Source organism: Zalophus californianus, chromosome 5, assembly GCF_009762305.2.
Source record: "Zalophus californianus isolate mZalCal1 chromosome 5, mZalCal1.pri.v2, whole genome shotgun sequence".
In the NCBI taxonomy this organism is placed as follows: Eukaryota; Metazoa; Chordata; class Mammalia; order Carnivora; family Otariidae; genus Zalophus; species Zalophus californianus.
This window is the reverse complement of record NC_045599.1, coordinates 14,224,130-14,243,304: the sequence shown is the minus strand read 5'-3', so window position 1 is coordinate 14,243,304 and position 19,175 is coordinate 14,224,130. Positions and strand designations below refer to the sequence as shown.

Genomic DNA, 19,175 nt, shown 5'->3' with positions numbered 1-19,175 from the left:
AGTTTTCAAAGATATTTAGAAATTTAAATGAATTCAAGATCTAAGAACTTCAGAGTTTACAAAATGTAAATTTCTGAAGAATATATACAAGACTGTCTGCTTAAAGCTTTATTGTACCAAGTGCAATGAAATGTATAGGACAGGCCATAAGGCATAATGGGTGTGTGAGCCCAGGTCCTGATGTCACATTGTCTGGCTTTCTGTCTGGCTCCATAAGTTACTTGCTGTCTGACATGGCAAGTTACCTCTGTGCTCTTAGATTCCTCATCTGGAAACTGGAAGTAATGGTAACATCTATTTGGTAGATGGTTGTGAGATTTAATTAACATAATAGATGCAAAGCATTTAGCATAGCTCCTAGCTTTTAGTGAGTACCTGCCAAATAGTATTTATTGCTCATGTACATAATGAAATTTAATTCCTTTTCTTGGATAACTGGGACTTGACTATTTTAATCACTTTTTTCTTAATTAATAGATTGTACTTTACATGGCATTTTTACCAAATAGTAACAAAATGAGGCATCTTTTCCTGAAGCTAGAGGATCTTGAATTTCGGTAGAAAGCAGAATAAGGTTCTTCATTCTTTTCTGAAAAATAATATTTTCTAAGGGATATATTTTAATGTTAGAAAGCAGTGACTTAATCACTTCCTTGCATCACAGTAATTTAGTTTTTAAAAAGACTATAATTATCGTCATTTTTTTTGGAATTTAATTTTTTGTAAAAATAATATATTGTGGCTGAAAATTCAAAAGATATGGAAGAGCATACAGTGGGAAGTCTTCCTCCTACTTCAATGCACTGTTTACCCGGTTCCCTTTCCCAGAGGTGACCAATATGTCAAGATTCTTGTGTATTCCTCCAGATTTATTTTCTTTATGTACAACTAAATACATATATCCCACCTTTCTTAGATATGTGGTAAATGCCTGCTGATGTGTGCCTTGCCTTTCTTATTTGGAGATGGTTTTCAGGTGGTGTTCTATGTCTGTATCTACAGAGCTTTCGCATTCGCCCTTAGCTGCTTTGTGTTTCATGTATGGATGTACTGTAATTTATTGCTTGATGTTAAATCATTCTTCCTTTGCCATTTGCTTTTTTCTGTTCATTTTTCCCCTTAATTTTCGGCTATAGCTTTGTATAGATCTGTGTTGGTTTCTTTTTCTTTTTCTTTTTTTTTTTTTTTTTGGTTTACTCATCTTTATATGAGGTGAATTTTTCTTGGCCTGTTATTTGCAGGAAGCACCTGTGAGGGAAGGGCCAGAGCCCTGGAAGGAATTTTCTTTGTTATCTTGGGTTTGTCTAAGATTTCACCAAAAGCGCCATTTACAGAAGAACAGATTGTCTTGGACTCATATCAAAGTTCGAAACTTTTGCGCTTCAAAAGTCACGATGAAAAGAGAATGAAAGAAAGACAAGCCACAGAGTGAGAGAAAATATTTGCGGAAAATAGATTGGAGAATGAACTTGCATTTGGAATATATAAAGAACTTTTAAAACTGAATAATAAAAAAAGCAAACATCTCAATTACAAAATGGCCAGAAGTTTTGAACACTTTACCAGAGAAGATAGCTGAATGACAAATACGCACATGAAAAGATGCTTAACATCATTAGACACTAGAAAAATGCAAATAAAACCAAAATGAGATACTATTGCACACTTATTAGAATACCTAAAATTCTGCACCATGATTGGCAAAGGTGTAGAGTCGCTGAAACTCATACACTCCTGCTGACACTATACAATGAGGCACCCGCTTTGTAAAAATACAGTATGTCAGTTTCTTAAAAATTGAAACCTACATCTAATATCTGATCTAGCCGTTCTACTCCTAAGTATTTACCCATGAAAAATGAAAGTAAATGTCCATATAAAAATTATACATGAATGTTCATAGCAGCTTTATTACTAATAGCCCCAAACCAGGAACAACACAGATGTCCATCAACAGGTGCATGGATAAACTAAGTGTGGCATATCCATATCATGGAAAACTAATGAGCTGTAAAAAGCAGGTAACTACTCATAGTCATTGCTACCTGGATGAATCTGAAATTATTCTGAGTGAAATAAGACAGGTAAATATAAGCACATACTATATGATTCCATTTATAGAACGTTCTAGGAAATTCAGATTTAATGTATACTGTCAGAGACCCTTGCAAGCCTGGATGGGACGGATGGGGTCGAGAGTGGGGGAGGGACAAGAAGAGATTGTGAAGGCTTAAGAAGGTCATGGTTATTAGTTCATTATCTTGATCGTGATGAGGGTTTCATGGATATATACATATATACATATGTCAAAGCTTATCAAATTGTGTAATTTAAATATATGTAGTTTATTCTGTGTCAGTTTAACCTCAGAGTAGTAAAAAAAAAAATGAAATGGTTAAAAAGTTCAGATTGCTGAAGTGTTCAGCGTTACAGTCCCAGACCTCAAATTTCTTGCCAGGTGTGCCCAGGTGCAGATGATCAAGTCAAGAGAGTCACATTATCATGTGTCCAAGTTCAGCCATTCCTCTTCTGGCCCAGCCTTTTATATACAAAAGGCTAGAGCAGTATACTGTTGTGGTTGTGTGCAGGGACCCGTCTCATGTGGCCGGGTGTGCTCCATCTGTCTCAGCATTGAGCAGTATGTACTGTGATGGTATAGATCTGTACACTTGGATGTGAACACAGTCTTAATTGATCGTCCTCAGCCTTCCCGGAGAGTCAAAACCTGGTCCATGCACATGGCTGAACTTAGTGCCAGGTACCCAGAACAAGAGTCAAATTGACAGGAAATCTCTGTGAATCATTTTAATAGGCCCATGGATCAGCTTTATTGAGGTTCATGCATGCATCTCATATTCTCACACAGACTTTTAGAAGATCAAATGTTGTTGTCACAAATTTTAAGTTAAAGAGCCACCTAGGAGGTTGAGCAAGTGGCAGATCCAGGACTTGAAACTGACCCCAAAGCCCTTGTTCTTTCCACTATACCATGAAGCCATTCCAACCTGTCAGAAGAAGTTTTTGCTAATAACAGCATTTTCAATTGGTCTTCCCTAACTTCTTCCTTTTGGAAGGACATTCAGAATAGATCACCACTTTTTAAAAAATGGATAAACACTGTATTTTTCCTATTGTTAATTTGTATTTCTTGATTAATATTAACTTCTTACCTAAATTTCCCACCCTTGTAAAAGTATTAGAATCAGGAAATGAAAGGATTATATTTTCTTACTGATACTGTGCTAAAAAATTTAAGTCCAATAATTATTCTACTTTTAAAAATCCTCAACTAGCTTTTTTTTTAACATTTCTTAATGCCTTTTAAAAAATTATTATTCCTTTTTACCTGATGCCTTTTATTCCAGTGATTTATTCATCCCATAACTGGAATCCTTTAGCTTTTTTAAGTTAAACTTTTTATTTTTATTTTTAATAGAGTGGATTCACATACAGGGATAAATACTTCAGAGAAACATACAGCTTTTTAAATCTTGTAATTTCAGTGTAAACTGAATATAGCTAAAATAATAGTGGATAGATACAGAACTTTTAATATACAGCATGATCTCTTGCCACTAGCCCTTTGAACTCTGTGTCCACTAATAATAGATTCTTTGTGGTCCCCTGCTTTCTGTGTGAATTTTCTCACCTCTTGGTTTTACACAACATTTCCTGTGTCTAGAAGCCACACTCCCCATACATTCCTCTAATTAACGTGTATTTGTCCTATAGGTCTGACTTTCAACTCTTTTTTTCTCTAATTGACTCCCTTGACATGTCTTTGCAAGATTAGGCTTTCATCCAGGTATTTCCATAGCAACCTGGAGTAAGGTCTACAAGTTCTTCTGTCCCTGGGACCTACCTAGTACACGCTATCCTAATTGCCCATTTATTTGCCCGTGTTTTTCTACACTGCATGATAATTGAGGCGTGCATTGTCTGTTGTTCTATCGGTGTATTTCCAAAGACTGTTAACTCCTTGAGGGCACATACTTATGTTGCCTAGTGTCCAGAACAGTGTCTGTCACGTACAGGAGCTGAGTAGATATTAAAGGATGAATGAGAAATAATGGAGCAGAGCAGAACAGACAATGATATTTTAGTTGAATAGTTATTTCACTGAATAAACACAGTCTATAATAAACAGAAACCAGACTAGAATGTATAGTGGTGGCTGTTTGGATCCAGCGTATTAGGGAAACCTTAGCTTTTAAAAGGTTATTTTACAGGCGCCTGCTTGGCTCAGTCGGTTAAGCGTCTGACTCTTGATTTTGGCTCAGGTCATGATCTCAGGGTCGTGGGATGGAGCCCTGTTTCAGGTGCCACACTGGGTGGGGAGCCTGCTTAATGCTCCTTCCCCCACTCGTGAGTGTGCTCTCTCTCTCAGAAATAAATAAATCAAAGGTTATTTTAACTGCCCAGAGAAATGATATAGAAAGTGTTAGAGGATATGTGAAGAAATAAATTTTTGTGAAAGGAAGAACCTACCCACATGATTTTTAAAAACTTCTAATTGGCTGGAGATTAGTGGTGAGAGATTTTCAAGAACCAAGCTCTTTTCAGTTAGCTAAAGTAATAGAGTGCCCTTTTAGGTAAAGTAACAGAGCGCCTTATACTACAATAAATCTAAATATGTATTTGATGACATTTTTGTATGAGTATGCTACTAATTTAGTTCTACTTTAGTTACACTGAGCTCATGTAAGAAGGAACTGTTTTCTAGTGTTATTGATGTTCCTGGACATTGATTTCTGAAGAAGGGTAGGAGAGTAATAGTATGGAGCATAATTAACATTTGTAGACCTCATCTTAAGGATAACAGCATAATATTTTATATTATTTCTTGAAATAGCCAAAAAGAATGAAGAATTTAATATTTTTCAGGTTCTGTGGGTGAGTTTTTGAAATATATGTGAAAGGAACTTCATGTCATATATGAATATAAATGCACAATTTTGTTAGTGAAGCTACAAGTGTACATTTCTCTAAAATTTTAGGACTTCTGGAAAAATTTTATTGAGAGTATTCTAAATTTGGCAAAGCAGGGATGGAGCTTGTTTATTAGTTTTTTTGTTCTCTTTGCCTGTTCCTTTCTTATCTGGTAACTGCAGAGTTGTATCGACAGAAAAAGAACCTTTATAAGTTACAAAAATTTAGTATCTAATCCTGAACTATACTGTTTGCTCTCTTCTATTCATTAGGTTCAAAACTACAAATATTTGTCAAACTCAGTACCAGCATTTTCCAGTGTCATTTTTGTCAGCTGTTTATTTTTTGTCTCTTACCTATGAAAAGATTTTGAAGAAGTTTTATCCTCTAAGACTAGTAGTGTTTGATTTTCCTTCATTTTATAAAACAAATATTGAGGTTCTAGAAAAATATGAGTTTCAAATAATGCTGTATTTTCAAATTGTTAATACTCAATATAAAACGTGTCATTTTTTTATATAAGAACTTTCAAAAACTCAAATTTCATTCTTAACAGTGAAGATTTAAAAAATAGTTCATGGTCTTTAGATCTGGTATTTTACCAGATTCAATCTGATAAAGAAAGAAGCAAAGATAGCATTCGATTCATATTCTTGGAAAATTCTTGTCACTTAATAGTTAACTATTTGCTCTTTCTATGTAAATTTGAGCACATGAGAAACAAAAGGTAGTTTGCATGTTAAATGTTTTGCTGCAGACATATGATTATTCCAAACAAGACGTATATTAGAATGCATTCAAAATCTAATATATAACGTTGAAACTAAAACTATGAGATTAATTCTGTTGCACAGTTACTAAGTAGTTAAGATGATCACATCATTTGCATATAATATGTTTTGCTCATGGCTTGTGAGCTTTAAGGTGATTGAAATGATTTTCAGTGTGCTGTTGTAGGCTATATAAAAATATTGAAAATCATACTTGTTTTTTTATTGTTAAGGAAAATCCCCAAACAAAATACCTACTTAAATTTTGGGAGCCTAAGGTTTTGGTTTATATATATTTTTAACTGTGACTTTTGTTGGTTATTTTAGTGTTCAACAGTTTTAGACTAGCCTATGTTAGAAAGACCATGACATGTATGCAAAAAACACTACTTTTTATGTGTTCACAGAAATAACTAGCTAGAGCATTTTGTTTTCAAATTACGAGTACCCTGAAAGAAGTGTAGCGCCATTTGAATGTATTTTTGTACATGATTATTTGCTAATAGTGTGAGTTTGTAGATGTCTAAAATCCCAACAGATACATGAGAATTGAAATAATATGTGAATGGAAAATAACTGAGATACATTTTTAAAAAAGGAAATAAGGAAAAATAATAACGATTTAGTTGTGTCTAGAATGCAATGAAAAAACCCATTCCACTTGAAAATTAGGCAGCATGCTTTAATGAGATTTTTAAAAATTCCAAAGAGAATCCCAGCTGTTACCATTTGATTAAGATAAATGTTTTTGAGCTCATTAATTTTTAACACAGGTTGTTTCTAATGTTGGGGAATCTAAAATTCTGTTTATTATAAGACACGTCCTAATTTTAGAGATGTTAAAACGTGGGGAGAAAACGTGTGTGTAGGAATCAACGAAATATAAAGTTACTGTTCACAAGCAGAAGAAGGTTATAAAAAAGTGATTAACATTCTGGATGTGAATTAAGCTGTAGTCTGGCTTTAGAGTTCTTTGTTTTAACCAGTAAAGTATAGGGCCTCACCTGTACACATCTTTGTGTATCAGTGCATAAGAAAAACAACAACAACCAGACCCCTGCTTCATGGCATTCCACTGAATAAATGTACTGTAGTTTAGGTAATCATTTCCCTGTAGCTTTATATTTAGTTTGTGTCCAGTTCTTTGCTGTTATATAAGCGGTGCCCTAGTAAACATCCTTTTTTTTCCTATTTTTTTATTATTATGTTATGTTAATCACCATACATTACATCATTAGTTTTTGATGTAGTGTTCCATGATTCATTGTTTGTGCATAACACCCAGTGCTCCACGCAGAACCTCTTTAATACCCATCACCGGGCTAACCCATCCCCCTACCCCTTCCCTCTAGAACCCTCAGTTTGTTTTTCAGAGTCTATCGTCTCTCATGGTTTGTCTCCTCCTCCGATTTCCCCCCTTCATTTTTTCCCTTCCTACTATCTTCTTCTTCTTCTTTTTTTTTTTTTAACATATAATGTATTATTTGTTTCAGGGGTACAGGTCTGTGATTCAACAGTCTTGCACAATTCACAGCGCTCACCATAGCACATACCCTCCCCAGTGTCTATCACCCAGCCACCCCATCCCTCCCACCCACCACCACTCCTGCAACCCTCAGTTTGTTTCCTAAACATCCTAACGCATTGTGTACATGAACTTTTATCTGTGGTAGGTAACTAAAAGTGAAATGGCCAAGTCAAAGAGTATTCATGTTCTAAAACCTGACCATGCTGATATATTGGAGGATCTGTTTTTCCACACCCACTGAAATGATGATTAAATTCTACGAACTAAACTGATGTGGAAAATAATTTCTCACTGTTTGTATTTGCATTTCCTAATTTACTTTGGAGAGGGAGCATCATTTTTATGTTTGTTATTATTATTGTTGTTATTATTTTTAAAAGAGGGGAATCCTTGGGGTTTAGGTAGTAGACAGTAATGGCTCTGTTGCCTGGGGATCAGGATATGGAGGACGGTTCTAGTATGTGTGTGAGTGGCCTAGACTCATCAGCCTTGTTGAATTATCTGAACGATTGCCCTAAATCTAGATGCCCACTGATCTTGGTATTGTTACTTCTGAGTTTGGTCCTTGTGAATCTGCAGTAATTTTCTCCAGCAGTTCTGGGATGTGGTTGACTTCATTTCTTTAAGTCAGCCCATTCATTTTTCAGCTATTGTCTATTCTAACAATATCTCATCAACTGATAGCTCTTTTCTTGGTTTTTAAAAAATTGTGGTAAGATTCTTTAAAATTTCAGAATTTTTTTTCTTGCAAAATTGAAACTCTGTATGCATTAAACAGTAGCTTCCCATTCCTCTTCTCCCTCATCCCTCGGCAGCTCCCATTCTGCCTTCTGTCTTCGTGAATTTGACTACTGTAAGTACCTCATATAAGTAGAATCATACAATATTTGTCTTTTTTTGATGGACTTATTTTACTTAGCATAATATCTCCAAGGTTCATCCTTGGTATAGCATATTCTGTGTTGTAGCGTCAATGATGTAGATTTTCCTTCCTTTTTAAGGCTAAATAAGATCCCATTGTTTATCTACCACATTTTATTTATCTGTTGATGGACACTTGGGTTGTTTCTACCTTTTGGCTATTGTGAATAATGCTGCTATGAACACGAGTGAACAAATAGCTCAAAACCTGCTTTCAGTTCTTTTGGGTACCCGCCCACAAATGGAATTGGTAGATTGTACAGTGTTAAAACTTGTACGTGGAATTATAGTCCTCAAATGCAATCTTTACAAAGTCACGAATGTAAAAACATTGCTATGTCTCTTTCCATGAAAAGGTTCTCTGCCATACAAAGTGAAAATCTCAATGAATAGTGTTTTGCATTTTCTTACCATCTTCTGAATAGAGCTTTATAATTAAAATGTAATCAGAACAAATAGAACCTTTCTTTTTGCTTCAAAGGCTAAACATGGGCAGAGTCAGTCAAATGTTTTTCCTACTTCTAATCATGCTAGTATACAATTTTTAATTTAGCCAAAGAACTGAGATGTATTTGTGTTTTCCAAGTTTTCTTTACTATATTTCCAAAGTGCATATACACACACACCCCTACACATCTACACACATTGTTAGCAAAAGTATTTTTATCACCCATTGTCTTTGATTTTTAACTAGATAAACTGGAAAAAGCTGTTAATTTTGAATATGCTCGGAGCATATAATTTGTGACCTAAGTGTGGAGAAAAATCCATTTATGTCTTTCTTTGAAGATTCAAATACTTGTAAATTCTGATCCTTGGCAATAAGCAAGTCTGTATTTTGTTAATCTAAAAATACTTACCTACTTTCTTTGTAAATTTGCCTACTTTCTTTGTAAGGTTCATGGAAATATTTATTTCCTCTAACTGGTAATGTTTTCCTCCTAACTTAAAAGATTTAAGGCACCCCTCCCCCCATTTAATAATGTTGAAAAAGTAGCTGAAACACCATGTTAGATTTGATTATTTTTGTTTTAGTATTAATTTTTTTTTTTTAGAGTGCGAGTGTGGGGAGGGGGAGGGGTAGAGGGAGGGGAAGAGAGAGAATCCTAAGCAGGCTCCATGCTCAGTGCAGAGCCTGACTCTGGGCTTGATCTCGTAACCCTGAGATCATCACCTGAGCTGAAATCAAGAGTCAATGCTTAATTGACTGAGCCACCCAGTCTCCCCTACTATTAGTATTTTAAACTAACTTTTATGGAACTCTTTTTGTTTTTGCCAAATGTATAATTAATTTTTTTGCATAAAGAAATTCTTTCCCATTCCTATGTCTTTTTGCCTATTTTTATAGCACAAATCATTTTGAAGATTTGCTTCATCATTTTATAGTTGATAGTTGTTATAGGCTGTAGAATTATCCCTAAGCTATATTGTAAGTAGGAAAAAAGCCCCAAAAAACAAACTGAAGAACAGTGTGTCTAGTGTAATACCATGTATGTAAGAATGGAGTTGGGTGAGAGGGAGAACCATTTGAAAGTGAGCATCTGTGCATTTGCTTTACTCGTAGAGTATCTCAGGAAACATTGTCAAATTAAAATAAATACAAAGTTAACATTAAAAGAAAGCCAGTACAGGGGAAGGTGGAAATGATTCTTCAGCTTCAGAGCATAGTACCAGTATATAGATTTAGTTTTTGACATTGAAATCGTTCATTTTCCTTCTGAATTTTAAAGCTTTGTGGCATGACAGCATATATAATGACAGTTAAAAAAATTCTGTGACTTTCTTTATTCTTACTTTTTTCACTGATTTTTATGTCATCCTTTTTTAAACCTCTTTTTGGGAATAATTTATAGAAAATTTACAAAGGAAGTATGGAGAATTGCCCTATACCCTTCAACCAGCCTTCCCTAACATTAACGTCTTACATAACCATGGTGTGTTTGTCAAAACTAATGAGATAATATTGCTACAGTACAGACTTCATTCACATATCACCAGTTCCCCCCCCCCCCCCTTCCCCGCCATGCCCCTTTTCTGTTCCAGGATCCAGCCTAGCATGCCATGTTTCAGTCTTTCACATATCACCAGTTCCCCCCCCGCCCCATGCCCCTTTTCCGTTCCAGGATCCAGCCTAGCATGCCATGTTTCAATCTTTGATGCTTTTGTAGCCACTGGCTTTCATGGTCGCCATTAATTTGTAGTTTTTGTTTTCATGACATTGACTCTTTTGAGGAGTCCTGGTCAAGCATGTTGTGCTCAGTGTGGGTTTATCTGATATCTTCTCACAGTTATACCATCGTTATGGATTTTGATAATACAACAAAGGTGGAGTACCTTTCTGTTTTATATCAGGGCATACTTGTCAGCAATGGAGTGAACCTTGATCACTTGCTTCTTTATGGTGGTGTCTGACATCTTTCTCTCCTGTCAAGTCACTCTTTTCCCATTTCCGTTGCCTGTTCAGTGGAAGTGAATCGCTGAGTTCAGTTTATGTTCAAGGGGAGGGAAATTAAGGCCCACCTCCTGGAAGGCATATCTAAATACGTTATTTGGAATTTTCGGTAGGGCAATATCTACAAGTCTTCTCTTCCCTCTCATTTTGTTCTTGTGGTTGTTTAGTCATTTATTTATATCAGTATTGACTCCTGGGTATTTGTTTTATTCTTTGGGTTAAAATCCATTTCTATCCTTATTTGTTTTGTTGCTCACAGTGTTTCAGCTTTGGCCATTGGGAGTTCTTTCTGGTTGGTTCCTGTGTCCTTTTCATATGGCTCCTTCCTTTTTTTCCCCCCTCTGTCTTTCCTTAGGCATTTCCTTACTTTCTGTCACTAGAAGGTACTTTCCTGCCCTAGTCCTAAGATTTCTCTAGTTCAGCCCTTTCTCCTGGGATCCCTGGCTCTTGCTGTTGATAAATTGTGTTTACCAGTCAAGCCATGGGCTATAGGTATGCTTGCTGCTATTCGCGTGTCAGTTTTCTGGGCCCTCCCAGTTAACAGCCCTAGAAAAGATATCTATATATACTAACTCAAGTCTGTGCACATCTCTAATTATTTCTGTATGTAGCTGTCTGCATATGTATTAAAGCAGGTAAGTTCATAGCGCTGTCTCCAACTCTAATCCAGCACCATGGGATTCATTCCTGCCTTTTCCCCTTACTTATTTGTAAATTTTTTCCCTGACCTTGAGAAGCCTGGCTCCCATTATCTACATTTCATTTATTTGTTCAAAAAGTACACATGCAAATTAGTTTCATGATTATTTACTTTTTTCTCATAATAAATACATTTACCAACCAGAGTATGTACTATATTTCTGTACAGTTTTTTTTTTTTTTGTCTTTAGCCTAATAATGGTATCAAGTTAAAATACCATTTTCCAAAGTTACTTAGGTCAGCTCCATTTTTTTCCCTATCGTGCTTAGGGAGATTATTTTACATTGCTGCTAATCATTAATTATTAAAAGTATGGTGCTGCATAAAATAATGATGTATTGCTTGTTAATCTGAAATATTGGCAGAAAAATATATAAGAAACATTTTGTTGCTCTTATTTCAAATAGTATTTTAACATGGATCCATTATAAGATTTCCAGGAAGTACAGATATTTGTTTTGTTTTTCTGAGTGTTTGTCTTTAAAATGGAATTATTTTCTCATTCATAACATGTTTTATACATTTACAAGTCCAGATGTAACCAAATTCTGAAAGATATTACCAAGTACTAATTATTTTTTCTAAAATAGGAAAACAGTATTATTCTTAGGTGCAGTTATTATTTGCTCTCATTTATAGAACAAAGATGGAGAAATCTGTCCTGTTTATTTGTCCATTTCACCTTGTTTAGTCTTAGCTAACGTTTTGTGAGTGAGGAAATATAATAGCTGAGGACTGAGGATAAGGAGGATGAGTTAAGAGAATAATGAAGAAAAACACTGTCCCATTTGTACGTGTTTTTAATTAATGGGAAGTTATTCCCTAATTCAGGGAATTTGTTTGCCGTCATTATTCTGTTGTTTTGAATATCTCCCAGTTTTCCTGTTAAGGATTTATTTAAAAAATGAGCCAAATGTCAGTAAGTCACAGGAGTTGCGATTTCATCAATCTCTTAACCAAATTCAGATGAGTTTTTTTCTACTTCATGTATTTTGTTCATGCACAGTAGCTTTATCAAAAGCAAATAAAAATTTGGACAAAAATGTAAACTCTGGTATATCATTAAATGTAGCAATACTGTGGGAAACGGTTCTGTCTTTTCTTGAAATTGAACACCTCTACTTATATTCTTTTACTGCCGTGCTAAATTGTAAGCAGATCTTGCTGGTGTTACATTTTAATATTTACTGAGTAGTTTTTTCTTTTTCTTTCCTTTTTTTTTTAATAGATTTTATTTATTTATTTGCCAGAGAGAGTGTGGAAGAGAAAGAGAGAGTACAAGTAGGGGGAGTGGCAGGCCAGGGGAGAAGCAGGCTCCCCGCTGAGCAGGGAGCCCGAAGCAGGACTCAATCCCAGGACCCTGGGATCATGACCTGAGCTGAAGGCAGATACTTAACCAACTGAGCCACCCCTTTTCAAGGGGTCCAGATTCCTTGGCCTTTTCTTACTTTTAATAGTTAAGTCCCGTAACAGAGATAAAATATATCTGGAGCCATATAGTATTTTATGATTCTGAGCACTTCTGAAAAACTCTGCTGTGGTATAAATTTTTTTCATAACTGTCACTAAGTATCCCAGTACAGAAACCACTTCTCTGTTTTTCTCAAGTCTTAGGCATTTTTAAAAATTTTTTTATTGTTATGTTAATCACCATACATTACGTCATTAGCTTTTGATGTAGTGTTCCATGATTCATTGCTTGTGCATAACACCCAGTGCTCCATGAAGAATGTGCCCTCTTTAATACCCATCACCAGGCTAACCCATCCCCCACCCCCCTACCCTCTAGAACCCTCATTGTTGTCAGAGTCCATCGTCTCTCATGGTTCGTCTCCCCCTCCAACTTACTCCCCTTCATTCTTCCCTTCCTGCTATCTTCTTCTTCTGTTTTTTTTCCTTAACATATATTGCATTATTTGTTTCAGAGGTACAGATCTGTGATTCAACAGTCTTGCACAATTCACAGCGCTCACCATAGCACATACCCTCCCCAATGTCTATCATCCAGCCACCCCCTCCCTCCCACCCCCCACCACTCCAGCAACCCTCAGTTTGTTTCCTGAGATTAAGAATTCCTCATATCAGTGAGGTCATATGATACATGTCTTTCTCTGATTGACTTATTTCACTCAGCATAACACCCTCCAGTTCCATCCACGTCGTTGCAAATGGCAAGATCTCATTCCTTTTTATGGCTGCATAATATTCCATTGTGTATATATACCACATCTTCTTTATCCATTCATCTGTCGATGGACATCTTGACTCTTTCCACAGTTTGGCTATTGTGGACATTGCTGCTATAAACATTGGGGTGCACGTACCCCTTTGGATCCCTACATTTGTATCTTTGTGGTAAATACCCAGTAGTGCAATAGCTAGATCCTATGGTAGCTCTATTTTCAACTGTTTGAGGAACCTCCATACTGTTTTCTAGAGTGGTTGCACCAGCTTGCATTCCCACCAACAGGGTAGGAGGGTTCCCCTTTCTCCGCATCCCCGCCAACATCTGTCGTTTCCTGACTTGTTAATTTTAGCCATTCTGACTGGTGTGAGGTGGTATCTCATTGAGGTTTTGATTTGGATTTCCCTGATGCCGAGCGATGTGGAGCACTTTATCATGTGTCTGTTGGCCCTTTGGATGTCTTCTTTGGAAAAATGTCTGTTCTTGTCTTCTGCCCATTTCTTGATTGGATTATGTGTTCTTTGGGTGTTGAGTTTGATAAGTTCTTTATCAAAGTACTTTATAGATTTTGGATACTAGCCCTTTATCTGATATCTCATTTGCAAATATTTTCTCCCATTCTGTCGGTCGTCTTTTGGTTTTGTGGACTGTTTCTTTTGCTGTGCAAAAGCTTTTTATCTTGATGAAATCCCAATAGTTCATTTTTGCCCTTGCTTCCCTTGCCTTTGGCGATGTTTCTAGGAAGAAGTTGCTGCAGCTGAGGTCAAAGAGGTTGCTGCCTGTGTTCTCCTTTAGGATTCTGATGGACTCCAGTCTCACGTTTAGGTCTTTCAACCATTTGGAGTCTATTTTTGTGTGTGGTGTAAGGAAATGGTCCAGTTTCATTCTTCTGCATGTGGCTGTCCAATTTTCCCAAAGCCATTTGTTGACGAGACTGTCTTTTTTCCATTGGACATTCTTAACTGCTTTGTCGGAGATGAGTTGACCATAGAGTTGAGGGTCCATTTCTGGGCTCTCTATTCTGTTCCATTGATCTATGTGTCTCTTTTTGTGCCAGTACCATACTGTCTTGATGATGACAGCTTTGTAATAGAGCTGGAAGTCCGGATTTGTGATGCCGCCAGCTTTGGTTTTCTTTTTCAATATTCCTCTGGCTATTCGGGGTCTCTTCTGGTTCCATACAAATTTTAGGATTATTTGTTCCATTTCTTTGAAAAAAGTGGATGGTAGTTGGATGGGGATTGCATTGAATGTGTAGAGTGCTCTAGGTAGCACTGACATCTTCACAATGTTCTTCCAATCCATGAGCATGGAACGTTTTTCCATTTCTTTGTGTCTTCTTCAGTTTCTTTCATGAGTATTTTATAGTTTTCTGAGTACAGATCCTTTGCCTTCTTGGTTAAATTTATTCCTAGGTATCTTATGGTTTTGGGTGCAATTGTAAATGGGATCGACTCCTTGAATTGTCTCTCTTCTGTGTTGTTGTTGGTGTATAGGAATGCCACCGATTTGTGTGCATTGATTTTATATCCTGCTACTTTACTGAATTCCTGTATGAGTTCTAGCAGTTTTGGGGTGGAGTCTTTTGGGTTTTCCACATACAGTATCATATCATCTGCAAAGAGTGAGAGTTTGACTTCCTCTTTGCCGATTTGGATGCCTTTGATTTCTTTTTGTTGTCTGATTGCTGTGGCTAGGACTTCTAATACTACGTTGAATAGCAGTGGTGAGAGTGGACATCCCTGCCGCATTCCTGACCTTAGGGGAGCTTTTCCCCATTGAGAACGATATTCGCTGTAGGTTTTTCATAGATGGCTTTTATGATATTGAGGTATGTACCCTCTATCCCTATACTCTGAAGAGTTTTGATCAAGAAAGGATGCTGTACTTTGTCAAATGCTTTTTCTGCATCTATTGAGAGGATCATATGACTCTTGTTCTTTCTTTTGTTAATGTATTGTATCATGTTCATTGATTTGCAGATGTTGAACCAACCTTGCAGCCCAGGGATAAATCCCACTTGGTCATGGTGAATAATCCTTTTAATGTACTGTTGGATCCTATTGAATAGTATTTTGGTGAGAATTTTTGCATCCATGTTCATCAAGGATATTGGTCTGTAATTCTCCTTTTTGATGGGGTCTTGGTCTGGTTTGGGCATCAAGGTAATGGTGGCCTCCTAAAATGAGTTTGGAGGTTTTCCTTCCATTTCTATTTTTTGGAACAATTTGAGGAGAATAGGTATTAATTCTTCTTGAAATGTTTGGGAGAATTCCCCTGGGAAGCCATCTGGCCCTGGGCTTTTGTTTGTTGGGAGATTTTTGATGTCTGCTTCAATTTCCTTAGTGGTTATAGGTCTGTTCAGGTTTTCTATTTCTTCCTGGTTCAATTTTGGTAGTTGATACATCTCTAAATGCACCCATTTCTTCCAGGTTATCTAATTTGCTAGCATAGAGTTGCTCATAATATGTTCTTAGAATTGTTTGTATGTCTTTGGTGTTGGTTGTGAGCTCTCCTCTTTCAGTCATGATTTTGTTGATTTGGGTCATTTCTCTTTTCTTTTTGATAAGTCTGGCCAGGGGTTTATCAATCTTGTTAATTCTTTCAAAGAACCAGCTTCTAGTTTCGTTGATCTGTTCTACTGTTCTTTTGGTTTCTAGTTCATTGATATCTGCTCCGATCTCTATGATTTCTCTTCTCCTGCTGGGTTTAGGCTTTATTTGCTGTTCTTTCTCCAGCTCCTTTAGGTGTAGCGTTAGGTTGTGTATTTGAGACCTTTCTTGTTTCTTGAGAAAGGCTTGTATTGCTATATACTTTCCTCTCAGGACTGCCTTTGCTGTATCCCAAAGATTTTGAACAGTTGTGTTTTCATTCTCTTTGGTTTCCGTGAATTTTTTTAATTCTGCTTTAATTTCCTGGTTGACCCATTCATTCTTTAGTAGGATGCTCTTTAGCCTCCATGTATTTGAGTTCTTTCCGACTTTCCTCTTGTGATTGAGTTCTAGTTTCAAAGCATTGTGGTCTGAAAATATCCAGGGAATGATCCCAATCTTTTGGTACCGGTTGAGACCTAGGATGTGATCAGTCCTGGAGAATGTTCCATGGGCACTAGAGAAGAATGTGTATTCTGTTGCTTTGGGATGGAATGTTCTGAATATATCTGTGAAGTACATTTAGTCCAGTGTTTCATTTAAAGTCTTTATTTCCTTGTTGATCTTTTGCTTAGATGATGTGTCCATTTCAGTCAGGGGGGTGTTAAATTCCCCCACTATTATTGTATTGTTGTCAATGTGTTTCTTCCCTTTTGTTATTAATTGCCTTCTGTAATTGGCTGCTCCCATGTTAGGGGTATAGATATTTACAATCGTTAGATCTTCTTGTTGGATAGACCCTTTAAGTAGGATATAGTGTCCTTCTTCAACTCTTATCACAGTCTTTGTTTTAAAATGTAATTTGTCTGATAGAAGGATTGCCACCCCAGCTTTCTTTTGGTGTCCATTAGCATGGTAAATGGTTTTCCACCCCCTCACTTTCAATGTGGGGGTGTGTTTGGGTCTAAAATGAGTCTCTTGCAGACAGCATATTGATGGGTGTTGTTTTTTTATCTAATATGATAGCCTGTGTGTTTTGATTGGGGCATTTAACCCATTTACATTCAGGGTAACTATTGAAAGATATGAATTTAGTGCCATTGTATTGCCTGTAAGGTGACTGTGACTGTATATTGTCTGTGTTCCTTTCTGATCTATGCTGCTTTTAGGCTCTCTCTTTGCTTAGAGGACCTCTTTCAATATTTCTTGTAGGGCTGGTTTCGTGTTTGCAAATTCCTTTAGTTTTTGTTTGTCCTGGAATCTTTTTATCTCTCCTTCTATTTTCAATGGCAGCCTAGCTGGATATAGTATTCTTGGCTGCATATTTTTCTTGTTTAGTGCTCTGAAGATATCCTGCCAGTCCTTTCTGTCCTGCCAGGTCTCTGTGGATAGGTCTGTTGCCAATCTAATGTTTCTACCATTGTAGGTTACATATCTCTTCTCCTGAGCTGCTTTCAGGATTTTCTCTTTGTCTCTGAGACTCGTAAGTTGTACTAATAGATGTCGGGGTGTTGACCTATTATTATTGATTTTGAGAGGGGTTCTCTGTGTCTCCTGGATTTTGATGCCTGTTTCCTTCCCCACATTAGGGAACTTCTCTGCTATAATTTGCTCCAGTATACCTTCTCCCCCCCTCTCTCTTTCTTCTTCTTCTGGGATCCCAATTATTCTAATGTTGTTTAGTCTTATCGTATCGCTTATCTCTCGAATTCTGCTCTCGTGATCTTGTAGGTATTTATCTCTCTTTTGCTCGGTCTCTTTATTTTCCATCATTTGGTCTTCTATATCGCTGATTTTCTCTTCTGCCTCATTTATCCTAGCAGTTAGTGCCCCCATTTTTGATTGCACCTCATTAATAGCCTTTTGGTTTCGACTTGTTTAGATTTTAGTTCTTTTATTTCTCCAGAAAGCGTTTCTCTAATAACTTCCACGCTTTTTTCAAGCCCAGCTAGTAACTTTAAAGTCATGATTCTGAACTCTAGGTCCGACATCGTACTAATGTCCGCATTGAGTAGGTCCCTGGCTGACGGTACTACCTCTTGTTCTTTTTGCTGAGGTGATTTTTTTCGTCTTGTCATTTTGTCCAGAGGAGAATAGATGAATGAGAGAACAAAATGCTACCAGGTTAACAACGTCCCCTGCAAATATACTCTATACAAATCAGAAAAGACCTGAAACCAGGGGACAAGAAAGGGAAGGACAGAAGAGAAAAAAAAAGAGGAAAAAGAAAAAGATAAAAACAAACAAAAACAGAAGAAAACAAAGAAAACAGAATATAAGCAAATATGATCAGGCTAGTGCATAGATCAGTACCACACACTAGCTTTTGGGCATATTTTGGTCTGTTAGAAGAAAATGCCTGCTAAAATTTTAAAGGACTAATGACTTATATATGTACAAAATAAGGGTTGATACAATGAAGGGATGGCTGATTACTCTAAAGATGAAAATAATAAAAGATTTTATAAATGGAATTGATAAGATAAGAAGTTGTTTTGAAAAAGAAAGAAGAAGATTTAAAAATAAAAAGAAAAGAAATAAAGAAAAAGGAGAGAATGTGATTAGGGAGGAGAATAGAACAAAGCCATACACTAGTGATTTAGGGTATATTTTGATCTGTTAGAAGAAATTGTATCTCAAAATTTTAAAGAGAGAAGAACTTATATATGTATATATATCCCAAAAATAAGGGTAACTACTATGAAGGGATAAAAATATGACTCTAAAAATGAAAAATAAAAAATGTTTTTTTCAAAAAAGGGATTGATAAGATGTTTGAAAAAAGGGAAAAAAAGAAAAATAAAAAAAAACGGTTAAAAAAATTAACTTTGAAAAACTAATGAATCATTGTTAAAAAGCCATGAATTCTATGTGCAGTATTCCCCTAGCGCTGGCGTTCGCCCATTCTCTTTGATCGGTAAACTTGGTCTTGGTTTGCTGGCTGTTCGTGGTGATCTTCTGGAGGAGGGGCCTGTTGCCGTGGTTCGCAAATGTCTTTGCCGGAGGCGGAATTGCCCCTCCCTTGTGAGTCCGGGCTAAGCAAGCTGCTCGGGTTTGCTCTCAGGAGCTTTTGTTCCCTGCAAGCTCTCGGTACAGCTT

General features: G+C 36.5%; 1 protein-coding gene across 4 annotated transcripts in view; it reads left to right on the top strand.

The window, feature by feature from the left end:
- Positions 1-19,175, top strand: part of DTWD2 (DTW domain containing 2) — a 107,130-nt gene that overhangs the window by 67,136 nt on the left and 20,819 nt on the right. Inside the window, exon 5 of one of the 4 annotated variants that reach the window (XM_027605925.2) lies at positions 1,242-1,411. The exons of the other annotated variants lie outside the window; for them this stretch is intronic. Coding sequence (XP_027461726.2) covers positions 1,242-1,409 — 168 coding nt within the window. The 3' untranslated portion in view covers positions 1,410-1,411. Of the gene's footprint in view, positions 1-1,241; positions 1,412-19,175 lie in introns of those variants that run through there. 4 annotated transcript variants of the gene reach the window in all.